The sequence below is a fragment of the Ixodes scapularis genome, unplaced genomic scaffold, assembly GCF_016920785.2.
Source record: "Ixodes scapularis isolate PalLabHiFi unplaced genomic scaffold, ASM1692078v2 PGA_scaffold5__190_contigs__length_132052651, whole genome shotgun sequence".
NCBI lineage: Eukaryota > Metazoa > Arthropoda > Arachnida > Ixodida > Ixodidae > Ixodes > Ixodes scapularis.
Window position 1 is genome coordinate 100,864,778 of NW_024609880.1, and position 15,934 is coordinate 100,880,711.

General features: G+C 47.2%; 1 protein-coding gene across 1 annotated transcript in view; it reads right to left on the reverse strand.

The window, feature by feature from the left end:
• Positions 1 to 2,958: 2,958 nt before the first annotated feature.
• Positions 2,959 to 15,934, reverse strand: part of LOC8050959 (U2 snRNP-associated SURP motif-containing protein) — a 28,233-nt gene continuing 15,257 nt past the window's right edge. Inside the window, exons 10-22 of the mRNA XM_029966038.4 lie at positions 15,691 to 15,795; positions 14,995 to 15,061; positions 13,869 to 14,044; positions 12,833 to 12,995; positions 12,004 to 12,083; positions 11,291 to 11,378; positions 10,695 to 10,799; positions 9,743 to 9,987; positions 8,907 to 9,038; positions 5,214 to 5,328; positions 4,978 to 5,088; positions 4,270 to 4,553; positions 2,959 to 3,242 (exon numbers count right to left, since the gene is read on the reverse strand). Coding sequence (XP_029821898.3) covers positions 3,119 to 3,242; positions 4,270 to 4,553; positions 4,978 to 5,088; positions 5,214 to 5,328; positions 8,907 to 9,038; positions 9,743 to 9,987; positions 10,695 to 10,799; positions 11,291 to 11,378; positions 12,004 to 12,083; positions 12,833 to 12,995; positions 13,869 to 14,044; positions 14,995 to 15,061; positions 15,691 to 15,795 — 1,795 coding nt within the window. The 3' untranslated portion in view covers positions 2,959 to 3,118. The remainder of the gene's footprint in view (positions 3,243 to 4,269; positions 4,554 to 4,977; positions 5,089 to 5,213; positions 5,329 to 8,906; positions 9,039 to 9,742; positions 9,988 to 10,694; positions 10,800 to 11,290; positions 11,379 to 12,003; positions 12,084 to 12,832; positions 12,996 to 13,868; positions 14,045 to 14,994; positions 15,062 to 15,690; positions 15,796 to 15,934) is intronic.

Here is a 15,934-nt window from a genome sequence, read left to right on the forward strand (position 1 = left end):
AATCATAAACAACAAATTATATTAGAGCTTAAAATACGTATTAAAATATCTTAATTTTAATATTATATATTATTAATACGAATTGCGGCAATGTATGCTGCCAATTAACGCCAAGATCACAGAAATACGCAATTTAACCACAATAGTCTTTCCAGAAAAGTATAATTTAGTTTTCTTTTTAGCATATGAAAAACTCTGACATCGTTGTCAAGATAGACAAACTGTCAAACACTGGATGTGACATAAAGTCCTATGCGTCACGTGTTGCTATAAAACACAAACACATTTCAGTTGTCTGACTCGGATTCCGTGTCTGGGTTGTTGCAGTGAGAAGAGCATTTATTAATTTATACTTTTAGTGGACATATTGTAAAAATTGGAATTATTTTCTTATTCTTGTGCTGGAAATATTGGCAAACTAATTAATCATCTAAATACCCAAAAACCCATTAAATGGCCCGCAGTTCATTATTTTTCAGGATAATTATCTGAGCGAGAAAATGCATCGAGGGCACGCAAATATCATCACTGATTCTTTCAATAATTACAACAACTACAAATATCAGCCTGGATTTTAAGTTATGAAAGAATGCGAAATCAAGACCTATAGCGAGAAATTAAATCCAAAATAAAGGTTAGTTTCGGTTTCGCTCCAGAATTAAAACGCGCATCCTAGCGTAAATATTGCGCTAAACTGCATTCTTGTTTTCAGGGTAAAGAGCTGACCTGCGCTCATAATACCCTAGGTTCCTCGTATTATTAGAAATAATTTGTGTCGCTCAGTGAAGCCAGCACACTAGACAGGCTCAACAGCGGCACGCATCTCCGACCCTCACTATAACCGCCATTTTGGAAAATGAGTGGCGCCACCTATAGTTAGTTGGAGTCGCGAATAGACCTTTGCAAAAAGAGCGCTCTGGCTGCCGCCATTTTGCGAATCGAGCGACCCCTATCAACCAGAAATTTCTGGCACCCGCCCGAGCTGTGGAAACCCGGTCAGCGTGACTCCCCACCTGCAGTTGGCATTCGGAGTTCGCCGGCTTTTCTTGGAAGTTTTTACTTTATTCGCCTGTTTAGGATGCTTACCCTTTGTGTGTTATATTCCACTCTGAGAACCAGAGAATACCAGGGCTCGTAGCCAGCTCGGCCTTCGCAGGAAAAGAACTAAAAGAGCGAACGTCAAGCAGCCCGCGACGCAGGCAGTTCGACGTTCTTGGAGGATTATTTCCGTTGAGATAATCTCCAAAAAGCCTTCCCGGCTGTGTTCCGGGTCTTCGCGAAAAATAGCTGATAGGGTCGGGTCCGGGGTGTGGGTACTGAATAGACACGTTCATTCATTTGCTTTGAAGCTGTGGAAAAAAAAGGAGCTCTCTTCTACATGTTCCCCAAAACACGCCAGATTCCGTCCGATCGTCGTGAAGTGACTGTCGTCGACACTGTATATTGGATATGCTGTGTTATTTGAGACCTTTCTCAAATCCTGTTCGCATAACGCGGCACCGTGGGGTACGTACAACATTCTTGTCCAGCTCGCTTGCACCTTTGCATTTAATTGCATTATAAATATATGTTGTTCGAATTGATTAGACTCGTTGAATTTCATACTGTGGACGGGGAATATCCATGCAGTTCGGATATCCTGTGTGGTTAAATATTCTGACCTTTATAGATTGACACGGCTGAGTATACGGTGCCGTAAAACGATGAACATAAAATGAAACAAACATTCCAGTTGCATTTGTTCTGTCGCGCACGGACTCACCAAAACAGCTTTCATTTCTTTGTGTTTGTTCCCAAAAATAGAGCACTGCTTCCTTAAAGACCTCTATAAATTATGTCCGCCACAGAACACAAAAGAAAAAAGAAAACGCGGCAATTCAGCCGCTACCAGCGTCCGGAATTGCGCCAACGCAGGCTGCCACAGCCTACTGACGAGAAACTCCACAGCTCAGCGCAGTCGGGCAACACTGACGTACACTCTCCAAACCAGGGACGCGCGCTGTAAATCGCTTCGTTCGAGACTGCCGCTGGAAATGTCTATAGGAACTGAAAAGTGACGCAAACACTGATCGCCTGAGTAGCATATCCGCCTTTCAGCTGTTAAACACCATTAAATCTATGCTTTTTGGTCCGCAGTAGTCCGGAGTTTTGTTTGTGGCGCCATCTCCCGAAAGGCAGAGAAAGCACTCGGTGGAAATCGGACGTGCCCCTAGGCGCGCAAATACCGTGCACCGCTACCAATCAGGTAACCCAAGAATCGGAGCTGGTGCAGAGATGCACTCCGATAGAAAACCAAAACCCATAAACACGTCCAAACTTTTCTTTTTTTAAGCGATACGGGCGACACTTTGCATATTTTGCCTTCGTCTCCAGTCGTCGCCGCTACAGAAAAAAACAACAAAAAAACACCTTCTCTCCGCTCTTCGCGCGAGGCCAGGGAAGTTGGGATTTTCCCGTCGGCCGCCCCGGCATTCTGCCAGTAACGACACGACGAAAGGAGTCTTCCGTGTCGTCTGCTTGAAAGACTTGTTTGCAAGCATTACCCACGTTATGCGAAATCCCAGTTTGGCAATATCCAGTTGCTATGCGTAATGTTGGATGGTTTTAGAAACTCCCACCGCGGTTCTGTGATGTTTGGCGACAGCCTTCTAACCGAAATTAAGCTTGCAGAAGTCCTTTTACTTGCAGAATATCGGTATCAGGACTTTCTCAAATCGAAAGCAAACTGAGAATGAGAATCTGTTTCCATTCCAGGATAATAATGCCAGACTTAAAAAATGCAAGTTTCACACGACACCGTTTAGTACCCCTGATTGAAAGCTCAAAGCCTTTGCAACCAACTGCACGAAGCTACACTGCTGAAGAAAGAACCCTGGCGTCAGAACCGCGTGAAAGGATGGGATACATTAGTGAAACATCTTACCAGAATAAATGTTATCCAGTTTGAAGTGACACGGCCGCAATAACAAGTGATCTTTATTCATGCACCCGGCCCAGGGGGTATGATAATCATGATGGTGGCATCGCAATGGGGAATGTTAACTGTACAACTCAATAAAAAAAAAAGGGGAGGGGACAATTTTTTGAGAGCATCTGCAGAAACCAGCACAGTGCTGTCTCAGTGTTTGCTTTTTTTGCTCTTGTGTGATTTGCGGGCAGGCGATTGGGAGGAACGTCGTCTGTGGGGGGACCTTGAACGCGAGCGTCTGGAGGATGACTTTTTTGGACTTCTGCTTCGAGACCTGCAACAAGGAGGCGCCGTTTTGTTAGGAACGAGTCAAGGGTGCCTCTGTGCAGTGGCGTAGCCAAGATTATTTTCTTTTCGGGGGGGGGGGGGGGTTGAGGTGACTGGGATGTCCATGGCTTGGGGTACAGAGAGGGGGAGGGGGCAACAAATTGCATGTGTATGTTATACGGTCGGCTGGATTTCGGGAGGCGGGAAACTCAAGCCCCCCCCCCCCCCCCCCCTCTGGCTACGCCCCTGCTTCTGTGTGATGGTTGCAATTTTTTTAGAGCTGAGCATAAGCGTAATTGGTGTGAAAGAAAACATTTCAAGTGAGTGCATAAACGACAGACGCAAACATGAGCGTCCACTGGTTGCCTATTTCGAACCCACTTTCAGCACGTCATTTTCTCGAAATTTTAATGGTGGGTTCTGTTTGCGATGCAAGGTTATATTCTGAACTTCGTTAGACTCGATAAACGCCCAAAAGAAAAGCACCACGGAAAATCTTAAGGCACTGGTAAGATTTACTATACAAGTGCCCCGTATGCAATATGCATTAGCTATCTATAAGCAAATCTAGGCAGTGCGGCATCACGCGACGGGGTCACGTGACGCGACATTACTTTATACCACGACTTGACTCCTAACGGTACTAGTCTGATAACATTGTCGATATTGCAACATCACGCGACACGTCTGCACCGTGAGTCACGAGTGACCTGACATTGTGTGTCACCACACAATACTACGACATTTGACTGCCCAACGCATGTCGCATGATCATGTGACCCGTAGCGACGTACCGCTATATTTAGTAGGTTCTCCTAATTCAGCCCATGACGTCGCCTCCATGTCACTTCCACTGGCATGGCTACTGTTACAACGAAGCAACACAAACCCCAACTGCAGTTCCCTTAAAATGCAATCTGCGCTACCGAGACTCGGCCACGCGTATGTGCTGCGCATAAAGCGGTGCAAAGCGAAGCAGTCTTCCGCAGCTAGGAGTTGCACTCCGCGAGCCCCCGAAGAAGAGAAGCACTTGCCTCCTCTTCTTGGGTGAGCGGGAGCGGTGTGACCGGGACGGGCGTGTGGGCGAGCGGGACCGGGACCTCTTGCTGCTCCTGCCCTCCCGAGGGGACGCCGAGGGCGGGGGGCTGGGCCGGCTGGGGCGCCCCCCCGCCAAGCTCACGCCCGACCGCACCACCAGGGGGCTCACAATCGGGGACCGGGAACGGGAACGAGAGCGGGAAGGGGAGCGCGAGTGCTTGACGCTCCCGCGCTCCTTGCGACGCTCGCACATCCCGCCGCTGCTCCACTTCTCCTGGTCCTGCGAGCAGGTAGACGGTCGAACTTGGCACCCCGCCCGAATCAATTCGTAAAGGGCCTTCAATCTGTGCAGAGTGCTCAATCGAGGTAGATGGTGCGAATAATTCAGTCTACGGGCCTCCCGTTGGCTAAACACGGAGCTGCGTGGCAAACGAGCTGGACAAAGTGACCCTTACGGTTGAAACTCCTCACCAATTGTGACAGGTTTCGTGAGAGGAGTATTAGTAGAGTCATGGAGTAGTTGCTGACGGGATTACGACGCCTTAGCAAGGCTTCATAATCGGGTTGGAGGCTTTCTGTCCTGACCAGGTCAATTCTCACAATCTCTCTGTGTTCTGCTGTAAAACCTAAAGCTAGCCACAGCAGCACCGACACTAGCCAGAAGCGTCTCGTGCAGAGGTTGTCTGCATGTCTGTTCTACGTACCTTCTTGATAAGCTTCTGCCGATAGTGCTCGACCTGGGCACTGATGGTAAGTCCAGGTTTCCGAGGCCTCCTCCCCGACTCGAGTTCGTCTTGAAACTTCATCACCTTCAGCTAGAGAGACGGACAACAATGTCACGGTTAATAAGGGCCCCGACGCGGAGACATTCATGAATCCTTCGGTGACCCGCTGGCCGTGACGGCCACTGCTGGGAAAGAATGAAGTCCCGCCCCCTGACCTCAATCTCCCGAAGCTTGGCCCTGCGCTCCTCCCCCGTCTCTGGCTTGAGCAGCTCCAGCGTGGCGGGCATGGAGTCCTGGGAGTCATCTCTAGGAGAGCTCTCCACCAGTGGCCTAGTAAAAGAAGAACACAGAGTGTCACGGCTGTGCATAAAAAAAGACGTCATTAGAGTAATTGTATCTGCTTCACCCGCAGAAAAGAGCGGAGTACTGTAAGGGTCCTCCATTTATGCCCAAGTATTGCGAGAAGTGACTGCCGATCTTGAACGAGACGCGTCGTCGGCCTTTGACGGTGACACTTTCTCTCAACAACTCGGAAGCATGCGCGCGCGTCGTTGACTGCTTGTCAGTGGCCGCTTTAAAGAGGGACACTACCCAAAAGGTTAAACTTTTGAACCTTTGGATTCACAGTATATACTGGCAGTTCCGAGGCGGAATGCAGTGCAAAGTTTCATCTGTGACATAAATTGTGAAAAAAATAAGTTGTTTTCATCAGGAACACACTGACATTGTTTAGGAAAACTATAGTTAGAAAACTAATGTAATACCCAAAATTTTTCTTTTCTAGATATGCAGCAGAATGACTGGAAAGTGGAGCTGTGAAAACAAAATTTTCAAAATATGAATAATTTTATGCTAATATTGCGCCGAAAAATTAAATAATGTTGACCATTAAATTCCAGTTAGGAAAAACAATGAGTGAGCCTTTCCTTTTGTCCCATTCCCAAACAATATAAACAATACGCCTCACAAGTGGGCTCATTTTTGTCTTCTGCGCATGAGAAAGGAAGTAGCGGTGACGTCAGAACGCCGAGCCCTGATTGGCTGATCGCGACTCCCTATCTCAGCGTCGTCTGCTCCTTTGCAACGTCGTCTGCGTCTGTCTTACCTTTCCTGCGACTTTCGGAAGTGCAGGTCTTCACGAGCGAGCTCGACTTCGCATTTCAGAGAGGGCAGACGAAATAACTCGAGCGGTACATTGTTTTTGTCTAACAACTAGCAGACGTGCACTAAGGAGGGAAGTCGAAGGACTCACTGGCGAGGTGTCCTGAGGCGCCGAGGTTTGTTTGCTAAGAACCGAGCGTGTGTCCCGCAAGTTCCCTCCCAAATACTTTTTCCCTCCTTTCGTGTGCGGCGAGAGGTTGGCGCAGTTAACATCGTCTGCTTTACGTCTGCTAGTCAAAGCGATGGCTGCTTTACCTTTCCTGCGTCTGTCGGAGATTCACCGCTTTTTCTCCGGCGAGAGTCACCGTTGCCTCGGGAAACAAGGAGATAACAAGAGGAAGAAATTGACCTCTTAATCTAAAATTGAGGTCAGCGATCAAAGTATAATACGGGAAGGGTTCACAAGGGTCGCGCGGGCATATTCCATTCAGCACGCCAGCCGGTCCTGGGCAGACGGTCGCCGAGTCGCGGAGTGCCTGCTAGGCCTAACTGCCGAAGCTCTCTTGGTCGCGTTTGGTAGAATCGTGGCCGTTGAAGCTTTTCCCGGGTGTTTGTGGATCCAGCGTTCTTGTTCATCGTGGTCTGTTTCAAGTACTTTTTACTTTTTTTCTTGCTGCTTGAAGTTGGGATGCGTGAGAAGCGCACATTGAAAAATAAACGTCCGTGGGTCGTCCCGACCGCGACGCTGTCGGCCATGCTGATATGATCGTGAGAAGTGCGTAAGACGGCTTCGGAGCTGTCGTAGGATTTCGTCGTAACCTGCACAAAACTTACGAAAATTTTGTTTCGTGAATACGAATTTGTTCTTAACTTTTGTCTTGCGCACATTTTTGGCGTAAGATCGTTTCGTGAATCTGGCCTCTGCACTTCCGAAAGTCGCAGGAAAGGTAAGACAGACGCAGACGACGTTGCAAAGGAGCAGACGATGCTCAGATAGGGGGTCGCGATCAGCCAATCAGCGCTCGGCGTCCTGACGTCACCGCTACCCCCTGCGCAAGAAGCAGACGAACTTGCCCTCCGCATAGTTTTCCTAAAGTGAAATTTATGCCAAAATATGGAACGGAGAGAAATGTGCTCAAAGTGCTCGAACCCCTACATTTTCTTTAGCAATGATGGACTGAAAATAACTGATAAAAAAATAACTATGCAATGTAAACACATGAAACTTTTTGGGAATATCCTCTCGATGTTGATGGATGTAAATATGGCATTTTTCAAAATCAACTCTTTTTCCAGAAGTTATTTCTTTCTGGGTAGTGTCCCTTCTTAAAACATTGGTTGCGTTAAAAGGAGAATGCAATCACACAGTATCCTACTCGCACGTCGAACGTTCAAAGGTTAAAAAAGCTCCCCGCTCACCAGACTTTTGCGAGATCTTAATATAGTGAAAGTAAAGAGAAAACAATCTGTGGCCCAAAACCCGGCGCACTGCAAGGTCACTTCTCAGCAGCACTTCGGACACTTTTTTCACACGTGACCACCTCTTTGCTAATAAGATGGCGGCAGAAAGGAAAAAGGAGCGTGACTCCCAGTTCACAAAACCAGTGTCGTGTCATGAAGTCTCAGAGAAGAAATGAACAAAACTGTTTTCTTTCTCACACTGCACAGTTTGATCACAGCAGCATAGCACCAGGCAGCTTGCAGCTAAGTTCTTGCAGGATTTTTTTTTTTTTTTTTGCTTTATTTTTGAGCACAAGGTTATCACAATTCGACTGCTTAGGAGAAGACAGCTGTGCTCTATTTCTTGATTTAACTTTGGTCACAGTCAACTCGGATAAGTACAATCGAGAAAATCAAATGCATATTTTTCAACCCGCACAAATAAACTGTGCATTGCAGAAAGTTTAAACTCTGTGAATGTGAAAGTTAGAGAACATGATGTTATCTAAATAAAAAAAATATGAGAGAAAAACAAAATGTTTCTACGTCAAGCCAACGTCCAACTGACTTTTATATTCATAAAGTAAAAAAAAAAAATTACACTGTGAGCACCTCTAGCATTAATTTCAGTGAAACAACCTTGTAGGAAAGAAAGACAATACTGTTTTCTTTCCTCCTAAAAAGATTTTTTTTTTTTTTTTTTATGAAATTAGATGTTACAGGGCTTCAATGTCATTTCTTGGTTTAATGAATACAGTGCAATCCACTTGTAACAATAATGAGAAAACCTCAAATATTCAATCGTAATAACAGGTTATCGTTGTGTCTAGACTAGAATCTGAGCTTTTACAGTCTAGAAACTGAGCATTTCTAGTCTAGAAACCGATCGTTACGAGCAGTACATTGTTACAAAAAGCTTAGGTGAATGCCGGCTCGTAGAGAAAATTCGTTTTTTTCTCGTATCTTCCGATTCAGGCAACATCACATTCTCAAACTTTTGCACTCTATTACCACCGCTAGCGTCACATTCTCACGGAGTTTCACCTTCCTGCGATGCGGTTTATTTACACGAGCCGAAAAACACTGATCTCTTCTCTCACGAACGTCCAGTACTTTGGTCAGTCTCTTTGCCGAGCAACTGACTACCCCCCTTATCCTCTAACCACTAGAGAACAAGAGCAGTAGCCCATGGTTATGGGGGAGAGACCGGGACAACACGGCACTACGTCTGAAACGACGCTTCAACCGGAGCCGCATTCTGGTTGCGGCCAGCATTCGAGCCGTGACCGCCGTGCGTCAAGCTGGCGGTAGCATTCGACACAAAGAAGCCAGAATCTCGGTCGAAGCTGGCCAAGAGCGCCACTCACTCGCCGTCGATGTCCTCCTGGCTGGGGTCCTCCTCGCCCTGGTCCAGAAGGTCCCACTTGGAGGTGGTTACCGCCTGCAGCTGCACGGTCTCGGGGTCCACGGTCTCCCACTTGGAGGGCACAAACTTGGGCCTGCGACGACGGCGAGAGGCTCGAGCAAACGTCACCGTGCTTCCGCACACGCAACTCGGCGAGGAAACAAAGTCCCCCGGAATGCAGAATAAGCCCGACGTACAGGTGACTTCTCGGACGTAACTGCGCATTTTCAGCGCCTACAAAAGCATTCGTTCCAATGCCACCACCACACGCCGATGTCTATGCCGAGCTTTCAGTGGACTGGTGCTTGCTTTAGTAATCCTGCACAGTGCTAGAGCCACTGAAGGATCTTGGAGTATCGTGCTCCCAAGCATCCGCCTGCACTCTAGAATCGAGCCGATCGAGCTCGCCGACTGACTGATGTAGACCCTTTTGAAGCCAGAAAAGAAAAATAAATGCGCGGAAAACATTATGTGGAAGCGCTGAACGGACGGTGAATTATGAAGGCGATAGACACGTTAGTTTGTGCTAGGGCTCTCCAAATAAAATAGCCTGCTATCTAGTGGGCAAAAAGAGAATGTCGGTCCATTTGTCCATCAGCGCCGCCTACACTCGACGGCACGAGGCCACCATTTCAAAGCCACCGACTTGAGCGCCGCGACGTGGCTCCGGAACGAAACTTGAGTTTTGGCATGTTCTGGAAACCTTTAGCAACCCCAGCACTTGTTAGGAAGCTCCTCTTGTCGTGTGCGTCGCGGCACTGTTTGGTGTCCTTTCTCTAGTTAACGAGGGCACGTTACCTGGAATCCTCAAGGTTCTCCTCGAGGGGCCTCCCATCCAGGTCCTCCCCGAGAGGCACCCCGTCCAGGTCGTCTGCCACCGAGACCCCCAGGGGCAGTGGCAGAGGCAGGCCGTCCAATTCGGGGTCCACGGCCAAGAGGGGCACCCCGTCCACGTCGTCGGGAGGCTCCTCCTTGATCAGGGGACCCAGCGGAGGAGACGCCTCCCCTTCCGTCAGCGGATCTTCCGCCACCAGGCTCGCCTTCTGGCGATGCGAAAAGGTGAGGATCGGCAAGACGTGAACGTAGGCACCGACGGTTCCATGCAAATCTGAACTTAGGGCTTTACATGTCGACTATTGTACAATCAATACATATAAATTATATCGAAACCGATTCGGTGTTAGTCTTAAAAGCAAAAAACACAAAGGCCTAATTTCTTTTTCTTCTTCTTTTATGTTTTGCGTTATTGAGGGTGAAGTCACCACCATACTCCACTTGTAACGGATCCTGTAAATAGTGAAAACGTGTGCCGTTTTATCGATGCCATTTTTAATACTTGAGTGTGCTTGTACTTTCTGAAATGCCTATCAACCTGTTTTGACCTCACAAATAACGATATGACGAAAAAACAACGACAACAACTCGGATGAAGGTCACTTAGTGAATGAATTATGACTCTCGAACACTAAATTTAACATTACCATATTTATTTGATGACCTCCGTATAAATAGTGTGGATCTAGACGGACTTAAGGTTGTGTCCAGCCTGAGGGAGATCATGGCAAGGTCAGAGTTCAGTAGAACATGAATTGTGCAAAATAAACAATAGATTAAAGGCACACAAAATTTTCGGCAGAAGCCAAAACACAGGCCCTTGTGTTACAGCCACCATATTTAAAGACTGCACCTCGTCAATTCAAGCATGCACCCTGAATGCGAAGTCTCCTGTACGTCCTAATAGTTTACTTACGGGTGCAGGAACAAGACCCAAGAAAATGTTCTGGAGACGTATCAAGAAGTCGTTGGGGTAGATGGCCCAGTCCTCCCAGGCACGGAAACAGGACATGACGCGTTGCTGCAAAACAGGGTGGCCAAAATGAGGTTTGGAGAGAGACAAAACACAGGATGGGTCTACGGCTGTTTCAAACCAGACGTCCGACAACCAGAGCAAGTGTTTAAACAAACTGCAATGAACTGATGAAAGCGATGACAGAAAAGCCTCAATAAAACAAAAACGCGCGCATGTACCCAGTTCGCCCCTGCATATTTTGCCTACATTAGCGGGGCTCATAATAATCACACACGACTGTAATGGACATGGTAAACCCGGAGCTAAGGGACAAAAATAGGACGGACATAGCAGGTCGCCTGTCTACTTGCTTTAATTAGTGACTAACTGTCCAGGGATACCTTTAAAGTAGAGTAAGTAAGCAGTAACAATTTCAGCACTTGCGCAGTTTGTTTTGACCCCATTGCTACTTTTGTACACAGAGATGCATGTAAGGCCGTTTCGAGAACAATGACACAACTGCAATGGTCATTCCATGTCCAAAGAGTGCTCTGCACCTTAAACTGCTCAGCTTTCAGCCTGCCCTCAATGTTGTTGAAGCACTCGTGCACTTCCTTGAAGATGTCTGGGAGGCAGACCTGAAACCTGAAAGAAAACAAAAAAGGTCAGCTTTGGAAACATTGCATTAAATTTTGTTTGCCTACATGATTCCCAAAGGGATGAAAGTGCCAGTAGAGCATTCAGTTTTTGTATGCTAGAAGAAAGAGTACTTTGGCCATTGACCTAACGTGCCTAGGCAATCTAAACATTATGAGGCTTCATTTTTAGAAATTATCCCCCACCCTAGCAGCTGCTTGGCACTACTTCCCCTTATAAGGAAGCGAAGCAAGCTACAAAACCAACAAACAATACAAACCTCATACACTCTTTATCCCCACATCGAATATCTTCCATCTAAGGAGGGTTAGAAAACGACATGCCCTTTCCGCGTATAACTGCATTTCCCACATATTGTAAATGAAAACGACTTAATCTTTGCAAGGACCTCATTTTCGCGAATCGCCTACAATTAGCGAGAAATAGGTCCTGCGAACAATTCCGATAACATGTAAACACATTGGAATCTATATTGAGATCCCACCGCGTCACGAAATTTAGAACCCGTGAATTATTCCAAAACTTCAGCTTCGACCTAAATCGCGAAATATTGAGCCCGCGAAAAACAAGTCGTTTACAGTATATACAAATTTATTTACAGTTCGTCGCTCACCCTTTGCGAAAGAAGGAGGCGTTGGCTACTTTGACACTACAGTTGTGAAGAATGTCTGAAATCAGGTACAGTCTGGCCACCTTTCAGGGAAAAAGAGAAGCAACATTTCAATAAAAGAACCGCGCAAAAACGTCCCGTCAAAAAGACACGTCCACCTACAAGGAAAGCTACGGTCATAATGAGCCTGGTGCTACCTATAACCGCTGAGGGAATGAGAACAGCAGGGCAGCTCTCTGGGTAGCCTGGCTTCTACAATGCGCTCATTACCTTCCGCCGTGCTTTCGCTACGCGTGCATGTTTGAGGCTCGCGAGATGCCGAAGTGCTGTCAAAGATAAGGGGCTCGCGCTCAAGGCGGAACAAACGAGAGTACTTCCTGCCATTTTCACTTTGTCCGTTACTACAGAGGACCATACAACTTTGAAAGCCTAGTAAAAACGTCAGCAGTCACTATAAAAGACGCCGAGTACCACGGATAGAGTCACTAACAAAAAGGAGATCGACACTCAATGATTTGTAACCTGTTCAGTCAGGTTTGCCAAAGACGAAACCGAGGCTAAGTTACGATAAAAGCAAAATAACGGCAAAAATGCATCATAAAACAACAACAATGTATCGGCAGAAAGTTGCGAAGGTGTTGCAATAATGTAAGAAACAAACATTGTAAGGTTCCCCCGGTGCCAGCATTACATTTTATGGTCCGGGCTTACGAAAGCCGTCTAAAGTTCCACCCGTTCCTTCCCGACGGCTTAGAGCTTCTCCGATCCAAAACAACTCCAAGTCCAGACAACGCGGGTCTTCCGCTGATGCAACAACGCGAGAGGCCCCCACCTTTTTGTGCAGGGGAGTCTCTAAGATGGAGAGGGACTGCGTGATGCAGTCCACAATCTCCTCAGCGGCGTCGGCATGCTCGATGCAGTATATCATGGCCTCCACAATCTTGGGGCGCTCGGGGGTCAGGCCACGCAGCATGTCTTCCAGCTTGTCTCTCTGGCTGCACGCACGCAAGCGGAAACCGAAAGTTTGTCGCAGAAATATTAAAGGTTCAACTGACAAATCATTCGTGCTCGTCGGGATTTCTGCCGAAGTACGAGCTAAAAGGACCCTACTAGACGTGAAACGCATACGAGGCTCGAAATTAGGAATTTGTTTGCACAAAAACGGCTGGTCAAGAATCGGACATTCTGGCCTGCTCTCACTTTTTTTTCCTTGATGAAAGGCACTGACGACACGAAATGCAAAAATATCTTCAAAACTATTCGAAGCACATGTTCAATAATAAAAATAAATTTTTTGAAGCACTCGGACGCTGAAAACACAATGATGTAGGGTAATTTTGAAAGCTAGTTGTAGCAGGGAGCGACTGCCCACGATTCCTGCAGAGTCTGATAGGAAAGTCGTCGGTGCTGGTTCTCCAGGTCTCGGTTTAATTCTGCTCGGTTTTCTTAAAGCGACTCTGCACAGTAAGAATCCTTGGTTGGTGTTTCTATACACCAACACACTGTTTACAAACAAGTCAGAGTTTGCCCACACCAGGGCACAGCGCGTGCACAAAAGCCGAATTCGCAACAGATGAAATGTCTGCACACACGCAGCGCCGACAGCAGTGCCACCGCAGTGGTGTAACAACAAAGTTGAGTTTCAGTATACGTATTGTGTATACCTGGGGACAAGTTTTTCTGGCAATGAAGCCAAAGCTATGTGTACCCATGCGCTCGTGCACCTTGAGCGCCAACCAAAGCTGTGTATGCTCAATCTTCACCTCTTCCGAAATGCCCTAAAAAGTTGTCCCAGAGTTCACAACAGCGGTTCACAAGTACATTTTTTTTCTCGGCTGAGAGAGAGAAACGCTGGAGGCAATGGGCACCTGTCGCTGAGGGAGCCCTTGCGGTTGTCGTCCTTGGCCGGAGAGGCCTCCCTCTCCTTCTCGACCAGCTCGTCGGGCATGCCTTGCAGGTAGGGGTTCATTGGGGGCGGCTTCCACAGCGAGCCCCCCTCAAACATCCGGAACTCCTGGGTCCGCCACCGGTTTGGGTGGTCCCCCTGCGAGCACCGGCAACCCTTCACACTCGGGCCAGCGCCACCGAAAGAAGCACACCGTGACACCCAAACACCAAATACACTTAATGTCAGCTAGAGAGTGTCCCCCCAAAAATTTACAGGGTCTTCTTTCAACGCAAAAATAAACCAAGCATTGCCGACTGCTCATACACCGCTCAGATATAGTGCGAGGGGTCCGAACCAGATGTTAAGGCTTCGGAACCGTCATCCCATTAAAAAAGTTATGTAATTTTCCGAAATCTTCAATGGGAAAATGGCAGCCGACAGAGACCCCAAATACATGGAACTGAATGGCGCCAGTTATCGAGAACGGGCCCCACTTTCTCACCCAAATTTTTAGAAAATCACTTATAACTTCTGAATGAGATATGGTTAGTCCTGAAACTTTGGCATCTGGTTGAGACCACTATAGTCGTTTTCACCACAAGAAAAAAAAAAAGGAAAATTGCAAATGAGACGCGAGACTGTTTCGTTGTACAAGACAAGGGCCTACCCTATCACATGCCCTTTCTGCTTTTCTGCTCTCAGAAGATCTGCTCTCCAAGCGAACACTAGCTCGGTACTTAAAGGTATGTAGTTGCTATCCAGTAAAGATCTTCCAATGTGGCTACACTTACAGATAATGCTCTCTCTGAATAGCCTAAAGCCTGATGCCACAGTCTCATTTCCCATACCAAACTAATTCACAGTCCTGCCTCTTTTATTCTAACCAGTTGTTTGAATAAGTAATGAATTTAACCGGCTAAAAGGATTAGTAGATGATTCATCGGCCTTCTGCTGAATGCACCTGCTTGACCCACGCACTGCGTGCCGAGTGTAAGTGAAGTGGGACATGACTGCAGGCTGCTTACGTGGGCCTGAACCAACTCCCTTTCCCCCATGGACAACAACACAAACAAAAAGACACCAGCGCAACAGTCCGGTCAACTCACCTGTAGAATTGAGAACAGCCGCCAGCGATAGTAGACGTGAGCGGGGCTCTGGTTCTCAAACAGGAACCTAAAATGTCAACTCATTTAATTCACACACGATGCCTTTCCCCATAGTGTTAAAAAGAAACAAAAAACAAACAAGCATATTTTTTATATAAAAAAAATTAATAAATCTAGAAATTATAATGGGGATAAGATTAACTGTGATGTGTCACTGCAATGCCCAAAAACCAACCACCATATTTTCTATAAGCTTGCGGTGCACAGCAAGCTACTAAGAAACTCACATTTTGTGGCATATTTTGTTGTACTACAAAAGCAACGAAACATTTCACGATCTGTCTGCTGATGCCACTTGATACACAGGGGGGCATCCACAATGAATCTCTGCACTCTAAAACGAGCAGAAAAAATCAGTGCCTGCACACGGAAAGCTCAAACTTCCACCGAATGTGCATGGAGCTGGAGAATTTTTAAGGCATAGCTCTCTTCTTACGAAAAAAGTAAGACCACCCGTCAGCGGCGATGGACGCAGCGAGCAGACGACGCACTTTGTTGACTGCTCGCCGCACCTATCGAAAGATGGCGTTGCTCAAGTGATTACCGGCAAGTTCACGACGACAGTTATGCACTCAAAAGCATGCTCCTGCCAGCACGCGCAGTACACGGGCTGCCTTGCCCGCAGGTATCCCTTACCTGAACATGGGGTTGTTCAGTTCTCGGTTCATGATCATGGCCTCAAACATGGGACCCTCTCGGACGACAAACTCGATCATGCGGTGGATGAGGCAGAGTAGACTCCTGTGCGAGGAAACGCAGAGGAAAAGAGGCACAAGGTAACACCTGCCCACGCACAGGCAGCACACAAACACTCTTCCCTCTCCCTTTCTCTCAACAGGCAGGCTGGAAAGGTGACTTGAATTTCTGAACAAGGAAACCC